Source organism: Oncorhynchus keta, chromosome 6, assembly GCF_023373465.1.
Source record: "Oncorhynchus keta strain PuntledgeMale-10-30-2019 chromosome 6, Oket_V2, whole genome shotgun sequence".
In the NCBI taxonomy this organism is placed as follows: Eukaryota; Metazoa; Chordata; class Actinopteri; order Salmoniformes; family Salmonidae; genus Oncorhynchus; species Oncorhynchus keta.
Window position 1 is genome coordinate 22745174 of NC_068426.1, and position 24502 is coordinate 22769675.

Sequence of the window (24502 nt, forward strand, 5' to 3'; positions counted from 1 at the left end):
GAGGCATTATGGACTGCAGCTGGCATGTGATTAGGCTGGCTCTCCGTGCTAGCAGCCCTGCACCCCTTGATCCTGCACAGATGCAGGTCTCCACAGACCTAGGAGTGCCAAGAGTGGATGCTCCAAACCTAGAACCCTCAGCTTCGGTACGGATACATGCAGACACACATACGAGCATGAACACACACACACATGAATGCATGCACGCACGTACACACAGCGTAAACCTTGCACATTCTGTCTCTCTCACTCTGACAGGCTATACGAATTCTGGTAGACAAATAACATAGGATTTCATTTTCAGGGGGAGGACCATTGCTGTTTTTATGTGCACAAGGAATGTATCTGCCCATTCTATACTACAAAACATAGAAAGAGAAAGAGAGAAAGAGAGAGTGTGTGAGTGAGTGAGTGAGTGAGTGAGTGAGTGAGTGAGTGAGTGAGTGAGTGAGTGAGTGAGTGAGTGAGTGAGTGAGTGCGAGAGTGAGAGAGAGTGCGAGAGAGGGAGATGGGGTGGTGTAGGGAGTATAACATGCTCATCAGGTTTAAAGGACACATACCGCTGGGCTGACCATCAGTACCTGACCCATGGGGCAGATACACAGTTATTAAGCTGTGGATTACCTGATGGGTGAGTGAAAGAGACATGGGGAGATGGGTAAAAGAATGCAATGGAGGAGACGAGATAGAACAGACAAGATGTACAGTAGTTAGGGTAGCTAATGAAGGCGGAGAGGGAAAGTAAGGGGGAGGCCGTGGAGGAGGAAAAGCTGAGATAAACCAGGGCCCAGTTTTTCAAAAGTTGTCTGTATTTCGCCTATCAGATATAATTAAATGCATAGAAATAAAATGAATAGAACGGACAAATCATTGACTTTAATGGGGACTTCCGTTCTATTCATTCAATTTATATGCATTTAATCCTATCCGATAAGCAAAATCCAGATAGATACCTTTTGAAAAACTAGTCCCAGTAGATAGGGAACCTAGGTCTACACCGTGTGGTGTTCAAACACACACGTCCTCACAGACACTATAGATTCATTCTACCTCCCCGAAGACACCAAGGAGCTCCTGAGGACACACACCGGGTTGCAGCGCTACTGTGAGGGTGTCTGCTGGTCCAGGAACAGACTGGAAAATCACAGAGGATCAAATAGGAAGAAAGGTGTGTAGGTAGGGGGCAGAGGTTCTCCAATAACCCTGCCAGGTACATCCTGCACAGGCCACCCTATCTCTCTGGTTCTAAGGTTACCCTGCTGTACCCAGAGACATGCAGCACACTGTTTAGTCAGACTTGAAAAACAGTTCCTGTCTGTACTTTTTCTGTATTTACAAGGACTATCAAGTTTCAATAATAGAAAATTAGACAATATACATGTAACAAACATTTCCCATTGTCACCAAATCACATTAAAGTAACAATGAACATAGTGTTTAATGGTAATAGCACATACTATTACTGTAAGATATTGTCCAAAAAAGCCATTACAGTTCCCCTCCGCCATGGTTCTACCAACAGGATATGACTTCACTTCCTCTCCACAACACTCGTTCAACAGGCCTGTAAAACTGGATGGATAGATACATGTATAGAACTGGTGAGCCAGACCATGAAAATTAACTTCAATACAAAGCAATCAATATAAAACTGATTTAACTCTATACAGGTTAAAAACCTTTGAGCCACAAAGTTTACTGGTGACACAGCACTCCCCTTCAACAAGAGCTATAAAAATAGAGAGAAAAGAGAAACATATTGTTTTTATGAGATATATTCCCCCAGTGGTCCGGTCAATAATGACTTGATATATCAGTGACTGCCTTGCTATTTACACTGTTTTTGCTGTGTTTTCCGTGCCTGTGATTGAGCAGGGCTCTTTTCACACGTGGAGAGAGGTGGTTCAGGACAAGGGAGGCTAACGTCTGTTTGATCAAAGTTTATGTGAAATTTCCCGGGGCCACCAGGGGAGCCGGTGTTTATGAACTGTAATAAAAAGAGTCATTTTGATGGCATGACCCCGGTGCTGTGGCAGGGGGGATTTGGTTATGTCTCTGTTTGCAAGGAAGCTCAGAGCAGATCTCCGAGAGACAGAAAAGGGAGAGAGGGAGAATGGGAGAGGACAGACAGAGAAATATGGAGAGAGGGAGAGAGACAGAGAGAGACAGAGAGATGGAGGGCTATAACACCTCTGTGTTATCTAAGCAGCCAGACAACAGTTTAATGAAGTCACTTTACAGCCCCTAGATTAACTTGATTAAAATAATCCCATTCATTTAAATATATAATGAACTATATAAATTGGAAATGACTATATATATATATCACGCCCTGACCTTAGAGAGACTTTTTATTTCTCTATTTGGTTAGGTCGGGGTGTGATTTGGGTGGGCATTCTAGTTTTTCTATTTCTTTGTTGGCCGGGTATGGTTCCCAATCAGAGGCAGCTGTCTATCGTTGTCTCTGATTGGGGATCATACTTAGGCAGCCTTTTTTCCACCTTTAGTTGTGGGATCCTGACTATGTTTGTGTGTAGTTGCTTTCTGCACTGCATGTAGCTTTACGTTCCTTTTTGTATTTTTGTTGGTTTTTCGGTGTCATTTAAAATAAAGGAAAAATGTACGCCTACCACGCTGCACCTTGGTCCAATCCATCAAACGATGAACGTGGCAATATATATATGTATGCATTTACATCACACGTACTATTAATTTGATCATGTTAAATGAAACTAAAATAAATATTGAACTTTTTTGTCTTGCTTACCAAAAAAATGCTGCATCACATAATACATGTAGGACTGCATTGCATATACAACTGCCGGGAGAGGGTATCAGAGGCAGAACATTAGATCAACACAGACCACAACAGATGCCATATGAAAAGTTTAAAATAGAACGTAAAGTCTAAACCATGCAGAGCGACGTGTCTTTGTGCACAGCGCTGCATTGTGTTGCTAAATAAACTGCCCCAGGTCACTGAAACTGCAGGAGAAATCACCGTGTCTGATCTATGAAGCTTTGCTGTGACAACACTGCTCGAGTTCCTGTTAGATGAGGAGATATCAGAAAATCAATGGTGTTTGCTGTAAGCAAGTACAGGTATATAGCACACACATATCTACCATAACAAGCACTGTCTGGAGGCCCATCAGTGATAAGAACCACTGAGTGAGTTCATGGGAGGCTCGGAAACTCAGGTGTTTGTCTGAAGTGGTAAACAAAACAAGAGCTTTCTTAAATGGCAACAACAGAACTGTCATCCAGTATAATAAAGCCTTCAGATTGTGTCTGTGTAAACACTAACAACCAACACGAAGATGGTTTCCTTAATTCATCAACACAGCACAAACCCACATTGCAAAATGTTTATGTTGATGAGCAGAACAGGTTGCATGTCCCCATTGAACAACTCACACACACACACGTTTGTTACACTTTCCTTGTGGAGGACAAACAATTGATTCCCCTTCAATGTCCTATTTTCCCTTACCCCTAAACGTAAATCTAACCCTTAACCCTCACCCCTAATTCTAACCCTAAAGGCTAAAATAGCCCTTTTCCTTGTGAAATGTGAAATGAAAAACAGTGAAATGTCCCCACTTGTTTTACTATCCTTGGGAGAATTTCTGGTCCCCACAAGGACAGAGAAAACCAAAACACACACAGAACCAGGTGTGGGCTGGATTATTGAGGTAGTATCAAGCGGGAATAATAAAGCTTCTTAAGATTTGAATAAGAATAAAATGAAACAGTAACCCACCAAAGGACCAGCAGGGCTATAATCCCCTCAATATTACTGAAAATAAAGAGGGGAGAGCTGGAGTGAGAAGAGGAGGGAGGAGGTGGGGACAGAGAGAGAGAGAGAGAGAGAGATATTAAATGTAGAATACAGAATACCATTATCTACAGATTTAATGTAAAGCTCTGGCTATGATGCAACTGGCTAGCATAGGCTGAGAGATACAATAGGTTAATGAGTTCACAAATAACAATTCTGTTTTGCACACACACACACGCGCACGCATGCACACGCACACGCACACGCACACGCACACGCACACACACACACACACACACACACACACACACACACAAAGAAACACATACGCTGAGGTGACACGTATGCCTCTACATTCAGATCATGATTACCGTACTGTTCATGTCCTATGCTTTCAACACCAACCAGAGCTGATTCCACAGCATATTTCCAATGTCAAAGCACGTGCACAGGCAGCAGATGGCATGAAACAGTTGGCAGGAGAGAGTGAGCATGAATAGCTCTTCACTAATAACCCTTTAATTACTTCAGATGGGCAACGGGATCAAACAGCCAGACTCACATAGGAATTACCTTAAATGAGACCGGACTGGAAAAAATATGCTTACCCCTTATGTTACCAATAAGGACCTTCACTCGAGGGGGAAAAGTTTTTTAGTGTGTTTTTTTTTGGCTTAATAAATAGATAAATAGCATACAGTATCTGAGGTGAGAAGAACTCCTTTGTCTGTGTGACTATACACAATGACGGCATTACAGTCACCGCCAGTACACTGGTATAACACTGTAACAATGAATGCTGCTGGCAAGAAGATTCCTGCAGTGAGTGAACATCATGAAGTATTCCTTCATCTGCTAGGATAACGTTAACCTTCTCCATTTTGTTCCACTGACTGAACCCACCTCTCGGGCAAATATGCTACAAAAGATGTGCGCTATTTGGTTTTTTTTTCTCTCCCAGAGAAGAGTTCTAGCCAGCATCTGCTGTTCATCTCTGTTTCATTACGTAAATGGAGAGTGAAATCCCATTCAGCGCCTGCCCTTTTCCTACGCGTTGTGAAAGCATACATTCTAATGACGAGACCTTTACTCTTGAATAACGGCAAATAAATTGCTGTTCAAAAGGAGGTATCACTCTTGGCATTGTGGGATTGTAGAGGATTGGACAGCTGTGGCACTGTGACCCGCACATTGAGACCAAGCTGTATAAATGAAGACATAAATAACCTCATATAGAGTAGTATTAGTGGGTTTGTGTTTGAGTGTGCATGCATATATATGTATCTGTGTGAGTGTGTGTGTGTGTGTGAGCATGCACATTTGTGTGTTCCTGTGTGTGTTTGTGCGACTGTGTGAACGTGTGTGTTCGTGAGAGTATGCGTGCGTGTGCATGGATGTGTGTGTGAACGTGTGCGTGCACATGTGTGTGGGGACATAAATCCCTCTCAAGTGTAAGACAAACAGAGCGGTGGCTGTGTGAGGGCTGAGACGGCCTTGCCTGGTTATTGTATTTTCTTTCCTTGAATCCTGGTAAAGACCCCCACAGCCCTCCGCTGTCACTCAGACCATACTGTCATCAGCCAGTAACCAGGTTGGAGGGATGCAGGAGAGGCCTGGCTCAGGCCCCAAAAGAAAATTAAAAGGGGATTATGACTGGCTGACACTTTGTGGTCAATTGCTCATTTATTCTGGTGTGTAGTGCAGGGTAGGGCACTGCTGTGTCCTGTTATGGCCACGAGGAGAGGGTTGGTCTGGGAGGATGGACCTCTAGATATTATTATTAGCTCATTGTCAATAGTATAAGCAACCAAGAGGTCTTTGTGTTTACATGCTGCAACTCTTACCTGATCTCCTTTTCCTTGACCTAAGAGAGGGCGGATGCATGGTCTGGTCCACTGTAGAAGAACAGATTGAATAATGCAATTTCATTCCATTTCACTTAATTGCATGTTTGAGTAAACATGCTTACAACTCATTAGTATTTTATTAGGTAATACTGTAGACATATAGTAGCAGGGCTGTAGCATCACAGCCCATGCTATTACATTGTCGCATCTACAAGGTGTTACCACACAGTATCAGCATCACTGCAAGGAGCATGGAGGAGCCAGATGCTGATATTAGAGTGCCTATGTGTAATTAATAGACATTAGCAGTCAACCAGTTTCCAGCACAACAGGGTCTCCAGCCTGGGACGTCAGGGGGAACCAGGAAGCTGTCTCTCTCCTCAGAGGCCCACAAAGGCTCAGTGAGGGGTGACAGTATCCAGGAGCATCAGACAGGTGCCAGAGAGCGAAGATGGTTAGTATTGTATATACTGTGCGGACGTCTCACAACTCAAATGCAAGCACAAACATTCAAAAAGACATGGCACAGGTAAGCACATAGGCCTATTCATGTACACATACAGTGCTTATCAACACTTGCACATGTACTTGCAAGCACATAGGACACAATTGGCATGCATATTACACACAGAGGTACACAAATATCCTGAAATCTATCTGTAATGCATTAGGAGTATATTGGTCAGGTGCAACTTTTTGCATTAATGTTGTCCATCCTGTCCCTCTCTCTAATCAGGTGTGGTGTGGTGGCAATATGACAGAGTTATCAATTATCCAGAGCACAGTGGCACTCTGGCTTCCCCCAGCTCTGTGTTAAATTAAGTTGTCAGCGCTGTCTCTCCGATTTCCCCCATCACACAGGCAGACGCTGATGCTGCATGACGGCCGCTCGCCGCCGCTCCTCGCCGGCTGCCGCCCCGCATCTCGCCTGCAATTCATCAGCTCCGGAACACACTGGCCCAGGCTCAGTCCACGCCAGCACACACGCCGCGCAGCGCTGGAACCAACCAGCGGATGGCAGGAGAAAGAGACGGATCACCTTCCAAAAAAACACCGGTGCTAACAGAGGACGGGGTTCAGTGGAAGAGAGAGAGAGAGAGAGAGAGAGAGAGAGAGAGAGAGAGAGAGAGAGAAATAGTAGAAAGATAACGACTGAAACGAAATAGCTTGAGAAGGATAGATAGAGAGAAAGAAGACTGAAACAGGGATAGTGAAGGACAATATCTGGTGAGCATGCAGACCGCAGGGCAGGCAGGTCAGACCATTGTCCCCCTTGTCCTGTGGGCACTAGAGCTCAGTTGAGGGCAGATAATGTGGGCCACTGAGCAGGGAGGGAAGCTTGGCCACTGGGCAGGGAGGGAAGCTTGGCTACTGGGCAGGGAGGGAAGCTTGGCCACCGGGCAGGGAGGGAAGCTTGGCCACTGGGCTGAAGGGAAGCTTGGCCACTGGGCAGGGAGGGAAGCTTGGCCACTGGGCAGGGAGGGAAGCTTGGCCACTGGGCAGGGAGGGAAGCTTGGCCACTGGGCTGAAGGGCATGGGAACGAACAGTGACAGAGGAGGCAGCAAGCCGCAAGAGGGAAGGGGCCAGACCGGACCAGACAGCCGGTCGACAGAAATAATGGATAACTGTAAAACAGCGGGACGCTAAGCTCTGTGCTAAAGTATTTATTTGTGATGAATAGTAATGATGGCACACTTACAAAGCACTTGGTTAATATGGAATGGCTCGAGAGGCGGGTATCGTTCACAAAGTCCTTAACAGGGCCCATGCTCCTCTGTGGCCACAGGGAGATGCCAAACCCTGCCCACCCCTAGTCCCCTTCTACCCCCCCCCCCCTCCCCCTCCTCCAATCCACATTCAAAACATTTGCCGTCCCTTTACACTGTCTCTGCCCTGGTGTTCAATAATACATGAAACACCATTCTGAGATATTAACTTACTTACACAAAATATACTTTTAAAAAAGTGTGATTTAAGTCAATTTGGTTGGTGTTCAATGCTGCCCAGCTGCCACGGTCTAGCTAACCTAAATAATCCACTATAGCGTTCCTTCCTTCTAAGGACTTTGGTTGGATGCCACTGTAAAGGGAATAAACTACTCCTTTTATACTTCAAACGTTCCTCGCTGTTTCATGAAGTCAGTCTTGTCATTTTCTCTTAAACCAAGCCATTATTGAATCCTAGTGATAATGAGTACATGTTGACCTTGCTTACAAACAATATTTAATTTATGTATTTACCAGGCTAATATAAGGCAACAGTGCTAAATCTTTCACCAAAGGCAGCAAAAGACTGTCTGAGTATCTCTCCTACTAATAATCTGTATCCATCCCAACCCCAGTGTATCACTGGCACAGGCTTCAGCAGCTATGGATCAAACAGTCATCACCTCCTGTTCCAGGGATAAGCTGCAATCAAATCTATGGGGGACCTTTAAACAGGGAAGAGAGAAGGGGGAAAACAGACAGTGGGAAGTCAGCAGAGAGGAGTGAGGTGGCAGGAGTGTGAGGGGGAGGCTGCAGCGATGCCTCCGAGTGGAGATGGCACACCTCTCACCTGTGACGTGCCTGAACGGGCCGCGGGAGGGTGGCGAGCTAAGCTCCTGCGCTTAATTGGGCACTCAAATGCTATCGGTCCCTTCCCAACGATTCTCGAGGTGACACATGGCAGAGGGAAAGAGAGATAGAAGTCCCATGGTGGGAGTAGAGCAGTGTGTGAGGAGAGAGGAAATGGAACACAGAGTTTAGCACCTCCTATGGCCAGTTTTTTTCCCTTCTCTCTGGGTTTCTGGGAGGATGAAGGATGGAGGGAACGAACGATGGTACATGTGGTCCGAAGCTGTGCCAAAGATGACAGGGCAAAATTAACCCCTCAGTGCTGGGAAGAATGGAATCCGGGGTTGAGGCATTATATAATTATCATAACATATGATCATCTCTAATATATCAGTTGATTAGCCGAATCCATAGTGTCGGGGTCAACAACAACAAAAAATGATATGAAACTCTCCATGGTGTTGCCACAGTTCGCGTGGGTGGACTTGCCAAAGACTATGACCCGATAAGGATTTTCACATTTAATAAAGTCGAATGCATCACTGACCTATTATTGACTTAGGACATTTACAAACCACAATCGATTTGTGACCTTGTGAAATAAATCAGACAAACAGCCTTTTGAATTTATATGCTTCCTTTTTCCTTTTTCAATATAACCTTGACTTTTACAGTATCTTTACTGTAACGATAAGAGAAGCTTTGCAGGAGACAATGAGTAAACAGCTCTAAATGTATTTCTATTTTCCAGTCCATCAAAGCTTGTGGCGGCTAATCCCTTTCTTATATAAATAGCTCTTTGGTGGAGAGTGTAGCTGCCGCATGGAGCTCCAACCCTTCTGTCCCTGAAGCTACAGCCAGGATAAGCTGTGTGTTGGATTGGCACACCGGGCTGCCTGGGGCCTGCTGCTGTGCTGGCCGCCAGTACAGATGGAGGCCAGGGCTGGGGAATGCCAGCTTGTCAGTCGGATTAAAACGACTCATTTATTCACTGAAGTATCGCGCAAAGCGACTGGGCCAAAGCAGGGTGAGACGAGGGGAACGGGGGTCGAATAATGGCAGAGGAGGAGGGGGCCGTTTGAAAGTGAGAGTGGGTCTTCAACTAACTGCCCCTTACCCATCCCTCCCTTTCCCTCCCTCTCTCTCTGTCGTTTTTCTGCCGGTTACTTATTTTTCTGGGGCTGCCAGAAGCCATTACTGCAGTGTACGGAAGGCGGCCGGCGGGGTGGCATCCCCCCGTGCCCGGGTGACAGATTGGTAGCGGAGGAGGTGAGGCTGGAAAGCGATTGGCTCTGATGGTCAGGAAGTGGGCGCTGAGGGATAGCAAAGGGAGGAGGGGGAAGAGGAGAAGGAGGACAGAGAGGCAGGGAGAGGATGACAAGACCTGGCTGTGTGACCTTTCATATTAGGTGTTTTACTTAAAGGGGCACCGCCCCTGCTTTTAAGAGCATGCTTAGTAGTGGTGGGAACTGTGGTGCAGCCGGCTTGTACATGGATGCCAGGGCAAGGAGAGGGCACTGGGAACTACAGTCTGAGAGGATGGCCCTGAGAGGAACAGTCACTGTCCATGGACTGATCTGTGTATACAGGCCTCACTCAGATCAACAAGCACAGAGTGTTGGTAGAGGTTCAAACTCTAGACCAAGTCAGATTCACCTCTGCAAGTTTAGGTAAAACTTTTTTGTTGTCAGAAGGTCTGCTATTACTGGTACTAAAGCACTCGAAGACCAGACAGAGTTCTACTGAAGATCCCTGCTAAGAGGCTACTTACAAGGTCCATGGAACCTCATCATTTCAACATCGACTTACAGTACAGTACTAGGTTTTAAGCACAATCTTTCAAATCTTTTGGAATGATTGTATCGTAAACACTGTTGGCTACTTATTTATACAAGGGCATTGACCTCCCTAACCATTTTGCCAGACAAATGTCTAGAAAAATCAGAGGAGTGACACATGGTGTGTCATTTAGTGACTGGTCAGTGCCTGCAGTCCATCCCATAATCCCTCACTCTCAGGTCACTGTCAGGCCAACGGTGTGTGTGTGTGGTGTGGTGTGTCAGATGTGTGTGTGTGTGTGGCAGGGCTAGAGGGGTGAACCTTGGAAGGCTTTTATTGGTTCTAATTACTCCCGATAGCTGTAATTTACAGGTTGACAGCAGGGAGAAAATCGGCAAGATTCACACTTCTGCGGGTCAGCATCTGTCGCCATTACGGCGGCGTGCGCACTGCCGGCCAGTCAGCGAGCGAGCAGTGAGGAATGGTAAACAACAAACGCCGTGTGACAGATTAGCAGCGCGGGCTAAAGGACCTTCCACTGACACATCATTTCTCTCTCTCTCCCCAGTTTGTTTCGCGGCAGCTGTCACCAATAAAACGGAAAAGCGGGAGATGGGGAGGTGGCGGTGGCTTTTGTTCCAGTTCCAGGGAGGTGGCTGGTGGCTTTTGTTCCAGTTCCAGGGAGGTGGCGGTGGCTTTTGTTCCAGTTCCAGGGAGGTGGCGGTGGCTTTTGTTCCAGTTCCAGGGAGGTGGCGGTGGCTTTTGTTCCAGTTCCAGGGAGGTGGCGGTGGCTTTTGTTCCAGTTCCAGGGAGGTGGTTGGTGGCTTTTGTTCCAGTTCCAGGGAGGTGGTTGGTGGCTTTTGTTCCAGTTCCAGGGAGGTGGTTGGTGCAGGAGGAGGAGGAGGAGGAGGAGGAGAGTTCAGTGAGTGAAGTGTTTAAAAGTCTGGCCTCACTTTTTAACGGTATATATTAGGAGGAAACGAGGGCAGGATTGGGTCAAGCTGTATGCTTCCGCTGACTTCATATGAATTACCTCTTCTAGTTCTCTGTTTTAGGTCTGCGTTACAAATTGCAGGTGTCACCCTGAAGAGATCATTTTAGATCTGTTTTCAACTGCATGTGTGGTACAGTAAGGAGCACAAAGGTAATCTAGAGGGTAAGCATTAGCTCAGGGCAGTCATTCTGACTGTACTGCAGCTCCGTCACACACACACCCTCCCTCCTTCCTCTTTCCTTCCATCCCATGTGCCCCCCCCCAATCCAGCCTAGTCATATGATGCACAGATCAGAGCCAGAAAGGGCCCGTGCCAGAGTGGGATAGTGGTGGGGTACTGCTCTCCCCCTGTCCATCTCATTGCCTTCCCATCACAGAGCTTGGCTGTTCTATAGTCTGTACATTAGGTTAGCCTCTCATGGTTCCTGGCAGACCAACTTTTCCTTGACCTCCAACTAAAGGACATCCTCTCAGTTGTTGTTTCACTGAACCTGATGGTTTGGTAAATTGTAAGTTAGAGGAGCATGGTCAGTGAACGCGTTACAAAAATGGCAAACAAATGACGACATTTGTCCTTTAATTGTGCTTGTAGCAGCTTCTGTACAAGTATATTGACTTCTTCAGGGTGTCCTTAGAGTAGGCATTTACAGGCCTCTATCTTTGTTATTTCTACTCACCAAACGGATCCATAATGCTGGGTGGGTAATGGGCGAGCCCACGGGTCTGGCCTTGTCCTGTTCAATATCTAACGGGAGACTGGTGGCTCTGTGTGCCACAACCTCCAGAGCCCCAGTGTTCCCACAAGTGCCATATGGGCGGTACAGTCCCGTTCCATTATCAGGGACCAAACAGAGGCCTGGACCCCGGCCCTCCTGGCCCTCCCCTTGCATAGCCACTGGGCATGGCCTGCCTACCACCAGCTGCCAAGACCAGGGCAGAGGAAAGGCAACAGGACAGCCACAGCCACGTCACACCTGGCCCTGTCAGCAACGAACAACCACCAGGCTCTGAAAACATTGGGACACAACTGAGATAGGATTATTGGACAGACAAAAAAGAAACTGAACAATGTGTGCCGTCATAGAGAAGAGACAATGTCCCAAATTCATGCTGTCCAGCATGTAAGAAAAATGATTGGAGTTAAGAGTGTTAATGTACTTGGAAGCCTATAAAGGAATTATAATAGACAGACGATTAAAAGTGAGACGATTAAGTAGATTATTGCAATTAAAATGACTCATGTTTTGCAGTTAAGGGTGCAATGATTTGAATTCTGCAGTCACTGAAGGAAGGCATGAGGGGTAGAGAACCAAGAGGGAGAACAGAGAGAGAGGGAGAGAAGGAGAAGGGGAGACAGAGAGGAGAGAGATGTTTAGCACATCGTCTGGGAATGCCAGTGTGTGCCTCAGCAGCCTGTACCTGCCACAGGACCTGAGGCCTTTTTTAATTAATCATTACACACAATGAATAATTCAGCCATTATCACTGTGGATATATAGAATTGCTCGTTAGTCTCCCAGGAACTATTTTTTCCAATCAATTTTCATGTTTCCTTTAATAAGCTACAGTTCCTAGTGAGAGATACAAACACACTACACAATAATAGCTCTTGCAGAGCATATATAACTCATCATCAAACGTCTATAGTTATCTACAGTACCAGTCAAAGGTTTGGACACACCTACTCATTCAAGGATTTTTCTTTATTTTTACTATTTTCTACATTGTAGAATTATAGTGATGACATCAAAACTATAAAATAACACATATGGAATCATGAAGTAACCAAAAAAGTGTTAAACAAATCAAAATATATTTCTCAACCAGCTTCGTGAGGTATGCCTTTCTTGAAGGAGTTCCCACATATGCTGAGCACTTGTTGGCTGCTTTTAACACGTTTTGGGTTACTACATGATTCCATATGTGTTATTTGATCATTCTTATGTCTTCACTACTTTTCTACAATGTAGAAAATAGTAAAAATAAAGAAAAACCCTTGAATGAGTAGGTGTGTCCAAACGTTGACTGGTACTGTATGCTTCAAAGAAACATTCCCAAACGACACAAATATCAATTGCAAGGCCTAATCCATGGCTAACTGTAAAGTTTCTAGGTGTACGTTGTTTCTAGATGTAAGGTAAGGGAATATGAAACCTGCTGGCTGAATGAGAGAAGTCATGCATAGCAGACAAAATATTATTGTTACAGCCAACAACTTTATCATTAAGATTTTTCACATTTTACGCACTCATTCAAACCAGGCTCACAGGTAAAATAGGCCTAAAACAAATCATGACACTGTGTCACCTTGCCCTCTTCTGGGGTGACTTAACAACTCAAAATAACCAGACTGAGTGTTGTGGTTCTGGTTCCCACAGATGAGAAATCCTTGACTTCTCATTGAAAGGGGATTTATAGTAGGTACCAAGGGTCTCCCAGTGTGTTTCAGTGGCCTACCTACCATGGTAGACGTCAGGGAAAGGATGGGGTGGCTTGCCTTGTCCCCGACTTCCCCCCAAGGACAGCATGGGGGGCAGAGGAGCACTGATTGAGAGCAACACCTGTCAGGTAAGACTTTCACAGTTGACGGCACTCAAGGTGAGCAAAGCCCACCGCTATGACCGCTAATCTCCGACGTGCCAGTCTCCACTGGGATACCGGCAGGGTCCTGAGCACCCGATCGAGCCGCCTCACGGCTGCCGTCCCACTAACTAACATCTCCTCGGTCTCCTGAGCCGAATGACCCACGCCGATGTGCTCTAAATACGTTTCATTCTCGTCATGATGATTACAGCCGCGATTGTGTGTAGCCGGTAATGCGCTGCAGCAGCTCCCCCCTGGGAGGTGACTGTGAGACTGAATGATTCAAACACGTATGATGAACCATGCATCAAAACATCACTGTGGGGTTCCGACAACGTACAGGCAACCACCTCCACTGATGCTGTACACAAGCACATAACATGGGACTGTAGTCTACTGAGGGTTTGGGGGGTTTAAAAGGTACAAACTACAGGATACAATGACAGCAGGTGGAAATTGGCAATGGTGTGAATTGACCTTTGCTGACCCCATCCATGTCCGTAACCTTAAGCCTCACACTATATATAACCGATACCAGGGTCAGAGAGGCAGGTTGAGGTGGCCAGGTCAGAGAGGCAGGTTGAGGAGTGGCCAGGGTCAGAGAGGCAGGTTGAGGTGGCCAGGGCAGATCAGAGAGGCAGGTTGAGGTGGCCAGGGTTAGAGAGGCAGGTTGAGGTGGCCAGGGTCAGAGAGGCAGGTTGAGGTGGCCATGGTCAGACAGGCAGGTTGAGGTGGCCAGGGTCAGAGAGAGAGCAGGTTGAGGTGGCCAGGGTCAGAGAGGCAGGTTGAGGTGGCCAGGGTCAGACAGGCAGGGTCAGGTGGCCAGGGTCAGAGAGGCAGGTTGAGGTGGCCAGGGTCAGAGAGGCAGGTTGAGGTAGCCAGGGTCAGAGAGGCAGGTTGAGGTAGCCAGGGTCAGAGAGGCAGGTTGAGGTGGCCAGGGTCAGAGAGGCAGGTTGAGGTAGCCAGGGTCAGAGAGGCAGGGTCAGAGGAGGCAGTTGAGGTAGCCAGGGTCAGAGAGGCAGGTTGAGGTGGCCAGGGTCAGAGAGGCAGGTTGAGGTGGCCAGGGTCAGAGAGGCAGGTTGAGGTAGCCAGGGTCAGAGAGGCAGGTTGAGGTGGCCAGGGTCAGAGAGGCAGGTTGAGGTGGCCAGGGTCAGAGAGGCAGGTTGAGGTGGCCAGGGTCAGAGAGGCAGGTTGAGGTAGCCAGGGTCAGAGAGGCAGGTTGAGGTGGCCAGGGTCAGAGAGGCAGGTTGAGGTGGCCAGGGTCAGAGAGGCAGGTTGAGGTGGCCAGGGTCAGAGAGGCAGGTTGAGGTGGCCAGGGTCAGAGAGGCAGGTTGAGGTGGCCAGGGTCAGAGAGGCAGGTTGAGGCCAGAGAGGCAGGTTGAGGTGGCCAGGGTCAGAGAGGCAGGTTGAGGTGGCCAGGGTCAGAGAGGCAGGTTGAGGTGGCCAGGGTCAGAGAGGCAGGTTGAGGTGGCCAGGGTCAGACAGGCAGGTTCAGGTGGCCAGGGTCAGAGAGGCAGGTTGAGGTAGCCAGGGTCAGAGAGGCAGGTTGAGGTGGCCAGGGTCAGAGAGGCAGGTTGAGGTGGCCAGGGTCAGAGAGGCAGGTTGAGGTGGCCAGGGTCAGAGAGGCAGGTTGAGGTGGCCAGGGTCAGAGAGGCAGGTTGAGGTGGCCAGGGTCAGAGAGGCAGGTTGAGGTGGCCAGGGTCAGAGAGGCAGGTTGAGGTGGCCAGGGTCAGAGAGGCAGGTGTCGTATTCTGAGGCAGTGAAGAAAGTATGAGGGTGGATCAAGGGTGAGGGATTCTGAGAGGATCCCTGTGAATAGTAGATCTGTTCCAGAACAGAGGGATATGCCAATGAGTGATATACAGTATTTTTCAGTAAGGTTGGCTTCTTATCGTTCATAGCAATGGTTATCAACTGTACTGCAGAGATGGTACGCAAGTCACAGAAAATAGATGTTGTGGTGGCAGCTGCAGAGAAGTACTTGTGAGTACGAGATTTGACTTCAGAAGAGTTACAGGGTGTGTTGAGTGGTAGTGTCTCTTCAGTGCTGCTTTTGATGTAATTGATCATGAACTGTTACTAGGTCAACTCAAATGTTATGGTTTCAAGTCTGCAGCTCTATCCTGGATGGAAAGCTATCTATCCAGGAGAAGGCTAAATGTGTTCTTTAATGGCAGCTTTTCAAACAGTAAAGATATGCACTTTGGTGTTCCTCAAGGAAGCTGCTTAGGCCCACTGCTGTACTCTATCTTTACTAATGATTTACCTTCAGTTATGAACAAAGCAAGAGTGGCAATGCATGTTGATGACTCTACAATGTATAGCGCAGCATCAGAATGTAATGAGCTGACAGATGTACTGAGTAGTGAACTGAGAATGCTGCCTGAGTGGGTTGATATGAACAAAATGGTGTTGAACATTTCTAAAACAAAATGTATTGTTTTTGGTTCAAGATTACATCTATTTTTATTTATTTTACCTTTATTTAACTAGGCAAGTCAGTTAAGAACAAATTCTTATTTTCAATGATGGCCTAGTGGGTTAACTGCCTGGAACAGTGGGTTAACTGTTCAGGGGCAGAACGACAGATGTTTTACCCTGTCAGCTTGGGGATTCGATCTTGCAACCTTTCGGTTACTAGTCCAACGTTCTAACCACTATGTTACCTGCTGCCCCAGGTTGCTTGCTGATGATACCCAATGTAATTTGTTGATGAATAGAACGCATGTAGAGCAAGTGAAAAAAAAAAACTACTAGGTGTCATGTCGGGGCGGCAGGGTAGCCTAGTGGTTAGAGAGTTGGACTAGTAACCGGAAGGTTGCAAGTTCAAATCCCTGAGCTGACAAGGTACAAATCTGTCGTTCTGCCCCTGAACAGGCAGTTAACCCACTGTTCATAGGCTGTCGTTGAAAATAAGAATGTTCGTAACTGACTTGCCTAGTTAAATAAAGGTTAAAAAAATGTTGGACGCAGCTGTATCATGGTCAGAACACATAGATGTTATTCTTATCTATCACTTTTTTTGTGGTATTTTCTTAAAACGGCATTGTTGGTTAAGGGGTTGTAAGTAAGCATTTCACTGTAAGGTATTACACCTCTTGTATTCGGTGCATGTGACAAATACATTTGATTTGATGAATGAATTGCTGTTACAAGAAAATGTTCAGAGTATGTAACATCTAGCACTCTGAATCAGGTGATTCAATCCCTGGTCCTATCACACTTAGAGTACTGTCCAGTTATATGGTCAATCCCTGGTCCTATCACACTTAGAGTACTGTCCAGTTACATGGTCAATCCCTGGTCCTATCACACTTAGAGTACTGTCCAGTTATATGGTCAATCCCTGGTCCTATCACACTTAGAGTACTGTCCAGTTATATGGTCAATCCCTGGTCCTATCACACTTAGAGTACTGTCCAGTTATATGGTCATCTGCAGCAAAGAAAGATATTTAAAAAAGCTCAAAACAGGGCAGTCAGATTATCTCTTCATTGCTCTAACCGTATGAATATTATCCAAATGCATCAAAATCTCTCATGGCTTCACGTTGAAAACAAATTACTATCCAGCCTTCTGATTTTCTTTTAGGGATGTTATATCTTTCAAAAAACCACAAGATTTTTCAGGCCAGTTAGTTCATACTAGCAACACGCATAACCACCAAACCAGACAAATCGCCTTAAATCTACAGTTTTATATAGAGTCATAGCTGAATGGAACTCTTTACCAATCCATACTTCTCAGGCAAAAAGTAAATCCACCTTCAAGAAAAAAATAAAAGCATCTAATGTGACCATATTACTGGACAGGAAATAGAACGCATCAACTGAATGTTAAATGTGTTTCCTGTCAGGTATTTTAATTGTCTGTATTGTCTACTTGTTAAATGTTTGTAAAGTCTTAATTTGTAATTGTTTGTAATGTCTTATTAATTAGTATTAGACTCCAGGAAGATTAGCTAACGTTACGACGTTAGCTAATAGGGATCGTAATAAAAATGCACAAATTCCTCTCATGCTGTTGGCCTGGGGTAGAATCAGATTGGGTTAGTAATGGAATACGGTGGTGGGTTTTAATGAGTATAGGGTTAGTTGGTAGGGTAATAAAACATATGTTCATTTATTTTTCTAACGGGGATCCTAATAAATACCAAATACCATCCAGAGACAGTAATGCGGTTATCTCAACCTTTATCACTATTTGTATTATGACACATTGTAATACTTCATATTCTACCATAAACAATATTCCCAACTCGTGGACTAAATCAAGACAGATACATACTCATGGCTGGATATCAAACTTGCTGATGTTATCTAGCTATCTCTACCTTAATTTAGGCATAATACATTAGTGATCTCTGCACGGCAACCGATCTCTACACTGAAGCTTTGCGCATCTTTTTCCTAGTGGTATGAGATGTCCCTCCTCCTCGCCGTAGTGACGGTTCAGAAACTCTGTGGTGACGCGTTGTTTTATGTTTCACATGGAAAATGGCCGCTTGCAGCCCAAATCGCGCTCCGGATAGGGTAGCGGTAGGACAACTTACCGAAGCCGAACGGGAGAATGATCCCTGGGCAGCACTCGGGCCAGTCGTGAAGAGGGATCCGGTGATAAAGCTACTGAGTCCGGTCAGCGGCCTGGAGCCGCTCACGTGGTCTGAGGACCACCGAATCTCGGCCTCTAGCACAAGTGGTATTTCTTTGATGGAGGTTGTGTGCGATGTTCACGGCAATAAGCAAGACTTGGTGTTGCACCGGACCTCCATTCCCGTGCCGGACCAAGTCTGTGAACTGAAGGTGAATCTTTCACACATGTAGCTAGCTAGCTAGCAAGCTTGCCTTTGCGTTCATTCCATACCTCAAAACCGTGCATTACCAAAATAGAAGTTGTGAAGTTGTTTTTACCTGTCTCATAGGAGGGGCTCCAGCTGAGTTCATTCACAGGGGTAGAGGACTAAACTCCACTCCTTGCTGAATGACGTTTCTGATGACTTCACCAACGGAGTGGAGCAGAGACCAGGCTTTGTGGAATCTATCTCCTAAAAGGGGTGCAACTTTCACTGGGGATGGGGACATTTCCCCTCCACATTCTGAAATTGCATTTGACCCCCCCCAGTTTTATCATCGGAATGTGATTCAAAATGTGGCAACGTCTGAGTGGTCGGGTAGGGCTATTTTGGAGTGTTTATCCAACTGTATAATTTAAAATATATATTATGCCCCCCCCCACACACACACTTCTAAAACCATTTGCCCAAGGTCAATACTTTAAAAAATGTAAATGATGAAATGCCTACCTTGTGCCCATGTTTGTCCTCTGTAGTTGACTGTTTATCTTTGTTTGCTGAAATCCATACTTTTTCAATAGATGTTAGTCAAATATAACCTCTGAGGACTACGGTTTCAGTTCAGGAAAAGATGGAGGAAGTGGATGCTGAGTTGGAATCAAGCAGCGCGTTGAGCAAAGTTGGTGAAGACGAATGTTCTGAAGGGACAACAGTAGTATCGAAAACTGGAACAAAAAAGGACATAGTCTAAAATTGGAGTGGAGGATAAGTGTATGAATGACAATGAATCGCTTCTTGTTGGGATGCTTATGTTGAGTATGGCTGCATATGTGGGGAAAACCGGTTTGAGGTGTCAAATGGTGAAGTATGCGCTGGGGAAAGTGGAGTCTGTCAAAGTGACCAGGAGTGGTCTTATTTTTGATTAATTATATTTCTGAAGAACAGAGGAAGATTGCAAATGAGCCTCAATATAATCTGAGCAACAGAAGTTGTGTTTTGAATTTCGGAGTAGAGCGCACAACAATGGAGTAATCTCAGGGGTGACGACGGGTGTTCAGGTTGAATACCTGAAGAGAATTCCCGGTGTGGTTGCCTGCCGTCTGACCCTGATGGGTAAATAAGTTGTTTTTTGATAAAGAGCAAATGCCTACACATGTGAAGCTTGGTTATGCTCCCGATTGGCGCAGCAGTCTAAGGCATTGAGCTCAGTGACTTTCAACGTGGCACCGTCGTAGGATGTCACCTTTCCGTAGTTTTTTTACAAATCATTTCGTCAAATTTCTGCCCGGCTAGAACTGTCATCTGTAAGTGCTGTTATTGTGAAGTGGAAACATCTTGGAGCAACAAGGTCTCAGCCGCGAAGTTGTAGGTCACACAAGCTCACCGAACGAGACTGCCGAGTACTGAAGCATGTAGTGCGTAAAAATAGTTTGTCATTGGTTGCAAAACTCATTACCGAGTTCCAAACTGCATCAGGAAGCAACGTCGGCACAAGAACTGTCCGGAGCTTCATGTAATGGGTTTCCATGGCCGAGCAATGCCAAGTGTCGGCTGGAGTGGTGTAAAGCTCACCGCCATTGGACTCTGAAGCAGTAGAAACGCATCCTCTGTAGTGATGAATCGCTCTTCACCATCTGGTAGTCTGGGTTTGGCGGATGCTAGGAGAACGCTACCTACCCAACTGCATAGTGCCAACTGTTAAGTTTGGTGGAGGAGGAATAATGGTCTTGGGCTGTTTTTCATGGTTCGGGCTAGGCCCCTTAGTTCCAGTGAAGGGAAATCTTAACGCTACAGCATGGAATGCCATTCTAGACGATTCTGTGCTTCCAACTTTGTGGCACCAGTTGGGGAATGCCATTTCCTGTTTCAGCATGACAATGCCCCCATGCACAAAGTGAGGTCCATACAGAAGCTGTTATAGCAGCAAAGGGGGACCAACTCCATATTAATGCCAATGATTTTGGAATAAGATATTTGACGAGCAGGTGTCCACATACACTACATGACCAAAAGTATCTAGCGCCTGCCTGATGTGTTTACTTTTTGACTGATGCCTGCAATTAACAATTTATCCCATTGCCAAACATACTATATATTGGACAGGCTAGCAATCTAAGCTAGCAATCTAAGCAAGCAATCTAGGTTCATGTTGATGCAAAACGTTTTTATTTTCTCCCCATCAAATGAGATGACTTATGACTAACATTTGTTTTGTTTGTCCACCAGGTAGGTCCAGCAGAAGAGCTGTTGAGGGCCAAAGACAAGTTCTCCAGCTCCAGTGACCCTGCGACGAGCCAGTCCTTCATGCTGGACAGAGTGCTCAACCCCACCGTGGGCGTCCACAAGGGCATCCTGTACACCAGCTGGTCCCCCCTGGGCTGTGACGCCAATGGCCGGTGCCTCCTAGCCTCCCTCACCCTGGACCACCGGCTGACCATCCACAGCAGCACCAAGCGTCTACAGTGGACTATGGTGGCTGACCTGACCCAGCTGTATGGAGAGAGCCTGGAGAGCAGAGGCTACTCCGTGCCGGGTGGGCAGCCCCTCAAGGCTAACCTCCTGGACCTGGCTGAGCTTCAGAGGCGCTACCGCATGCAGACCCCTGTACGGATGGAGTGGTCCAGTGTGTGCACCACGCAGCACGTCCAGACCAACAACGAGTGTAAAGACGTGGGAACGGTGCTGCTGGCCGTGCTGATGGAGAACGGAGACCTGGTGGTGTGGCAGTTTTGCCTGCCCATTCTGGGGAAGGACTCTGTGTTGTCCTGTAACACCATCCAGTCTGGGGTGTTGTCCCCCAGCGTGCTGGCTTGGTGGGAGTACGAGCACAGCGGGCGCAAGATGAGCGGCCTGATCGTGGGCAGCAAGTTAGGGCCCGTCAAGATCCTACCCGTCAACTTGAAGGCGGTGAAGGGCTACTTCACCCTGCGCCAGCCAGTGGTCCTCTGGCAGGAGTCAGACCAGATCCCTGTACACAACATCAAGTGTATCTCCCTGTTCCACCCCAAACAGAACTGTAACTGTAGCCTGGTGGTGGCGGCCAGGGGCTCCTACCTCTTCTGGTGCCTGCTGCTCATCTCTAAGGCGGGCCTCAACGTGCACAACTCACACGTCACGGGCCTGCACTCCACCCCCATCGTCTCCATGACAGCCAGCCGCCAGGGCAGCTCCATCTACACCTGTTCCATGGACGGGACGGTCAAGAAGCTCACACCCATCTTTACTGATATGGCCGTGGCCTTTAAGCAGGAGGAGATCGTGCTGCCGGAGGGTTTGGCAGGTCGGAGGATACACGGCATCGCGGTCAGCCCCCACGGGGCGTACCTGGCCCTGGTCAGTACTGAGGGGATGACCAATGGTCAGCACCCGGTCTCTAGGCCCTACCAGGTCCAGTTTGTGACCCTGAAGACACCCAATGACGCGGCGGCAGAGTTGCTGGAGTCCCCGGTCCAGAGCCTGTTCAAACAGACTGACCTGCTGGACCTGGTGCGCTGGAGGGTGCTGAGGGACAAACGCATCCCGGCCCTGCTGCAGGAGGAGTTGGACGACAAGGTACACAACACAGGCTCCCCCTACTTGTGGAGGTTAAAACTCTTCCTGGTGCGCGTGCTCTACCAGTCCCTGCAGAAGGCCCCTGTGGAGGCACGTTGGCGCCCCACACACGAGGATTCCAAGGTGTTTGTGAAGGATGAGGAGGGGGGCGTCGTGGGAGAGGGTGGAGGAGGGGAAGAGGAGGTGGTGTCGAAGCTGCAGGACCCAGAGGCCCGGGCGTTGGAGGAGCAGACGGGGGAGGTGATAGCTTGGATCGAGGCGGTGGAGGCCCACCTGACCAGGGAGCACATGAAGAGGGTTCTGGGGGAGGTGTACCTTCACACCTGGATCACTGAGAACACCAGTATCCCCACGCGGGGTGTCTGTGACTTCCTCACCAGCGACCCCACGTATGAGGACAGGGCTGCACAGGTTAGCTCTTCAGTTGTCCTTTTCCAGAGCTATAAGCCTGAGCAATAGACGACTGTTTGAACATTCGCCGTACCCTGTTGTTGTGCATGATTCAACACGTCTTGCTCTCTGCACCCGCAGGTCCTGATAGGTCACATCCAGAAGAAGATGAACAAGCAGACATTCCCTGAGTACTGTAGTCTGTGTAAGGAGGTGCTGCCTTTCACAGACCGCAAGCAGGCTGTCTGCTCCAACGGACACATGTGGCTCAGGTAATTGCCATCAACCCTTTCTTCAATATTTCAACCGCCAATCACCTGATTCCTGTCATGTAAATCCAGGGTTTCTACTTCTTAGACCTTCCATATTATTTTCATAATTGATAATTAGTCATTAGTCAATTGCATTTACTGATGAATTCCACCGTATCACATTTTCTGAGATTTCCTCGGTATAAACTAGGGCGCATAAGCCTCTGAATTCTGAACAATACGAAGCAGAAGGAGAAGTCTCCAAAGGTCCACAGACACTGACGAGTGACTCCACACACAGCAGCTAAATGTTTTTTTTTGTGACTGTTTGCTTATTATCACAGAACCACCTTTTGATATGCTCCTGTCCTCCTCTATCCCACCATACCGCTCAGTAGTTGGATGGAATATGCTGCTCCTGGTGGACAGGTTGGGACAGCCTGCAGCCTCTATGTCCCACAGCACATTTCAATAGTCTAAAGTGGTTTCCTCTCCCCATCTCCTAGGGATGTGTTGAGTAAGGACGTCAGCCAGGAATTTGCGTTCACCTCTTCTGTTTTTTTCCCCCTCCCAGTCATTGCAAATGAAGGGAAGGAGACAAGGAGAGGAAGCCACTATTGAGATATCCCTCCTACAGTGTTAGTGCTCATCTGAAGTACGCCCGTTTCTTTTAGGTGTGTGTTGTCCTACCAGGCGTGCCAGACACTCGCGTACAGACGCTGCCTGCTGCAGGATAGCATCGCCAGACTGCCAGTGCCTGAGGGTAAGCAGCTAGTCACTTTCCATCTCTCTACCTCTCTGACACTCACTCCGTCCTCCTCTTTCTCTCTCCAGGGCAGGTATTAACTGGCAGCTCACTCTCATCCTGCTCTCTGATCAGCATATCTTCTTATTCAGCGTTGACACAATATAAGAAAGTACTTGAGAATGTACGTACGTTTTTCTCAGGCTTAGTTTTTACTAGTTGTCAGACTGTCAGCATATATGATTTTAAATAAGCCTAACATTGCTGAGTGATCAATCTGTTGTCTGTTTACTGCTCAAATAGTGGAGCAGGTGATTTGTGATTGAACAGATGAATCTGATAAAATACTCAATGTTAGCTTCATTATTTAGTGTGCCCCCTCCCCTGTGTCCCTCCACCCTCCTCACTGCAGACCCAGACTGGATCAAGAGGATACTGCAGGGTCCTTGTACATTCTGCGACTCCCCCCTCCTCTAGGACTATAGGACAGGCTTGTGGAGAGCCGGGGTTACATTGCCTGCAACACTTGTGCGCCTGCTTGGACTAGATGGACAATTTTCTTTATTTTTACTTGTTACTTATTGCCAAGCATTATTTATAGGTTTAAATGAATTATACCACAACCTTTTAATTAAAAATAAATAAATAAAGGTTTTGAATATACATTTGAAACCCCACTGATATGAATATGGTTTATTAAGAGAGAAAGTTGAGTGTGTGGAGATGGATCTAACCTTTTCTCTGAGTTCACAGACCCATAAGTTAACCTCCTTATTTTCCTCATTTTTTTTACTACATTTCCAAACACGTGTGTGTTATTCTGTTAGGCAAAACAGGGGGGCTTGGCGTGTCAGCCTTATTTTAGGTCTACTTCTGCCATTAGAGAGCAACACATACATATCCTCACTGACTGAGGGGAAACAATCTAAATGTATGTTATTTTAATTGGCAGTGTAAAGCAATTTCCATGCTGCATGTGGGAGAAAAAAATGACTCTTAGATGAGGACTTCCGATATTGTAGACTGAGAGAAAGAGAGGGGAGTGTGAGGTAGGAAGAGAGGGATAGAAAGTGTTTAAAACTGAAGCTGTGTCTCCCATGGGGGCTGATTGTAATGAGATTCCACAGTAATGAGGAACCGAGCCGGGCGGCAGGCAGATGTGATGCTCGTTCTAATCAGTGGGGGGGTTAAGAGTGCATATTGTTAAATACAATTAACCCTGTTTTACTTTG

The 24502-nt window shown here is 46.9% G+C and overlaps 1 protein-coding gene and 2 long non-coding RNA genes across 6 annotated transcripts; 2 read left to right on the forward strand and 1 right to left on the reverse strand.

Moving 5' to 3' along the window:
- Nucleotides 1-5285: 5285 nt before the first annotated feature.
- On the reverse strand, nucleotides 5286-18218 carry LOC118385244 (uncharacterized). The gene is made up of 3 exons (XR_004825986.1): nucleotides 18093-18218; nucleotides 5626-5676; nucleotides 5286-5394 (listed from the first exon to the last, which is right to left on the reverse strand). It is a non-coding gene; the product is annotated as an uncharacterized LOC118385244 (long non-coding RNA).
- Nucleotides 14371-15265, forward strand: LOC127930755 (uncharacterized). Its single transcript, XR_008139336.1, has 3 exons — nucleotides 14371-14442; nucleotides 14541-14876; nucleotides 15036-15265. It is a non-coding gene; the product is annotated as an uncharacterized LOC127930755 (long non-coding RNA).
- Nucleotides 17979-24096, forward strand: LOC118385242 (general transcription factor 3C polypeptide 4-like). 4 transcript variants are annotated; one of them, XM_052521132.1, is made up of 6 exons: nucleotides 18193-18342; nucleotides 18462-18710; nucleotides 20563-22295; nucleotides 22416-22546; nucleotides 23200-23288; nucleotides 23360-23542. In XM_052521132.1, exons 2-6 carry the CDS (start codon nucleotides 18521-18523, stop codon nucleotides 23521-23523), a joined length of 2307 nt encoding a protein of 768 aa, XP_052377092.1. In that variant the 5' UTR covers nucleotides 18193-18342; nucleotides 18462-18520; the 3' UTR covers nucleotides 23524-23542. The 4 variants fall into 4 exon arrangements, with proteins under 4 accessions (XP_052377091.1, XP_035628110.1, XP_052377092.1 ...); XM_052521131.1 differs by lacking the exon at nucleotides 18462-18710 and having other exon boundaries at nucleotides 17979-18342; nucleotides 20559-22295; nucleotides 23360-23540; XM_035772217.2 differs by lacking the exons at nucleotides 18462-18710; nucleotides 23360-23542 and adding an exon at nucleotides 23683-24096 and having other exon boundaries at nucleotides 17981-18342; nucleotides 20559-22295.
- The last annotated feature ends 406 nt before the right edge of the window (nucleotides 24097-24502 follow it).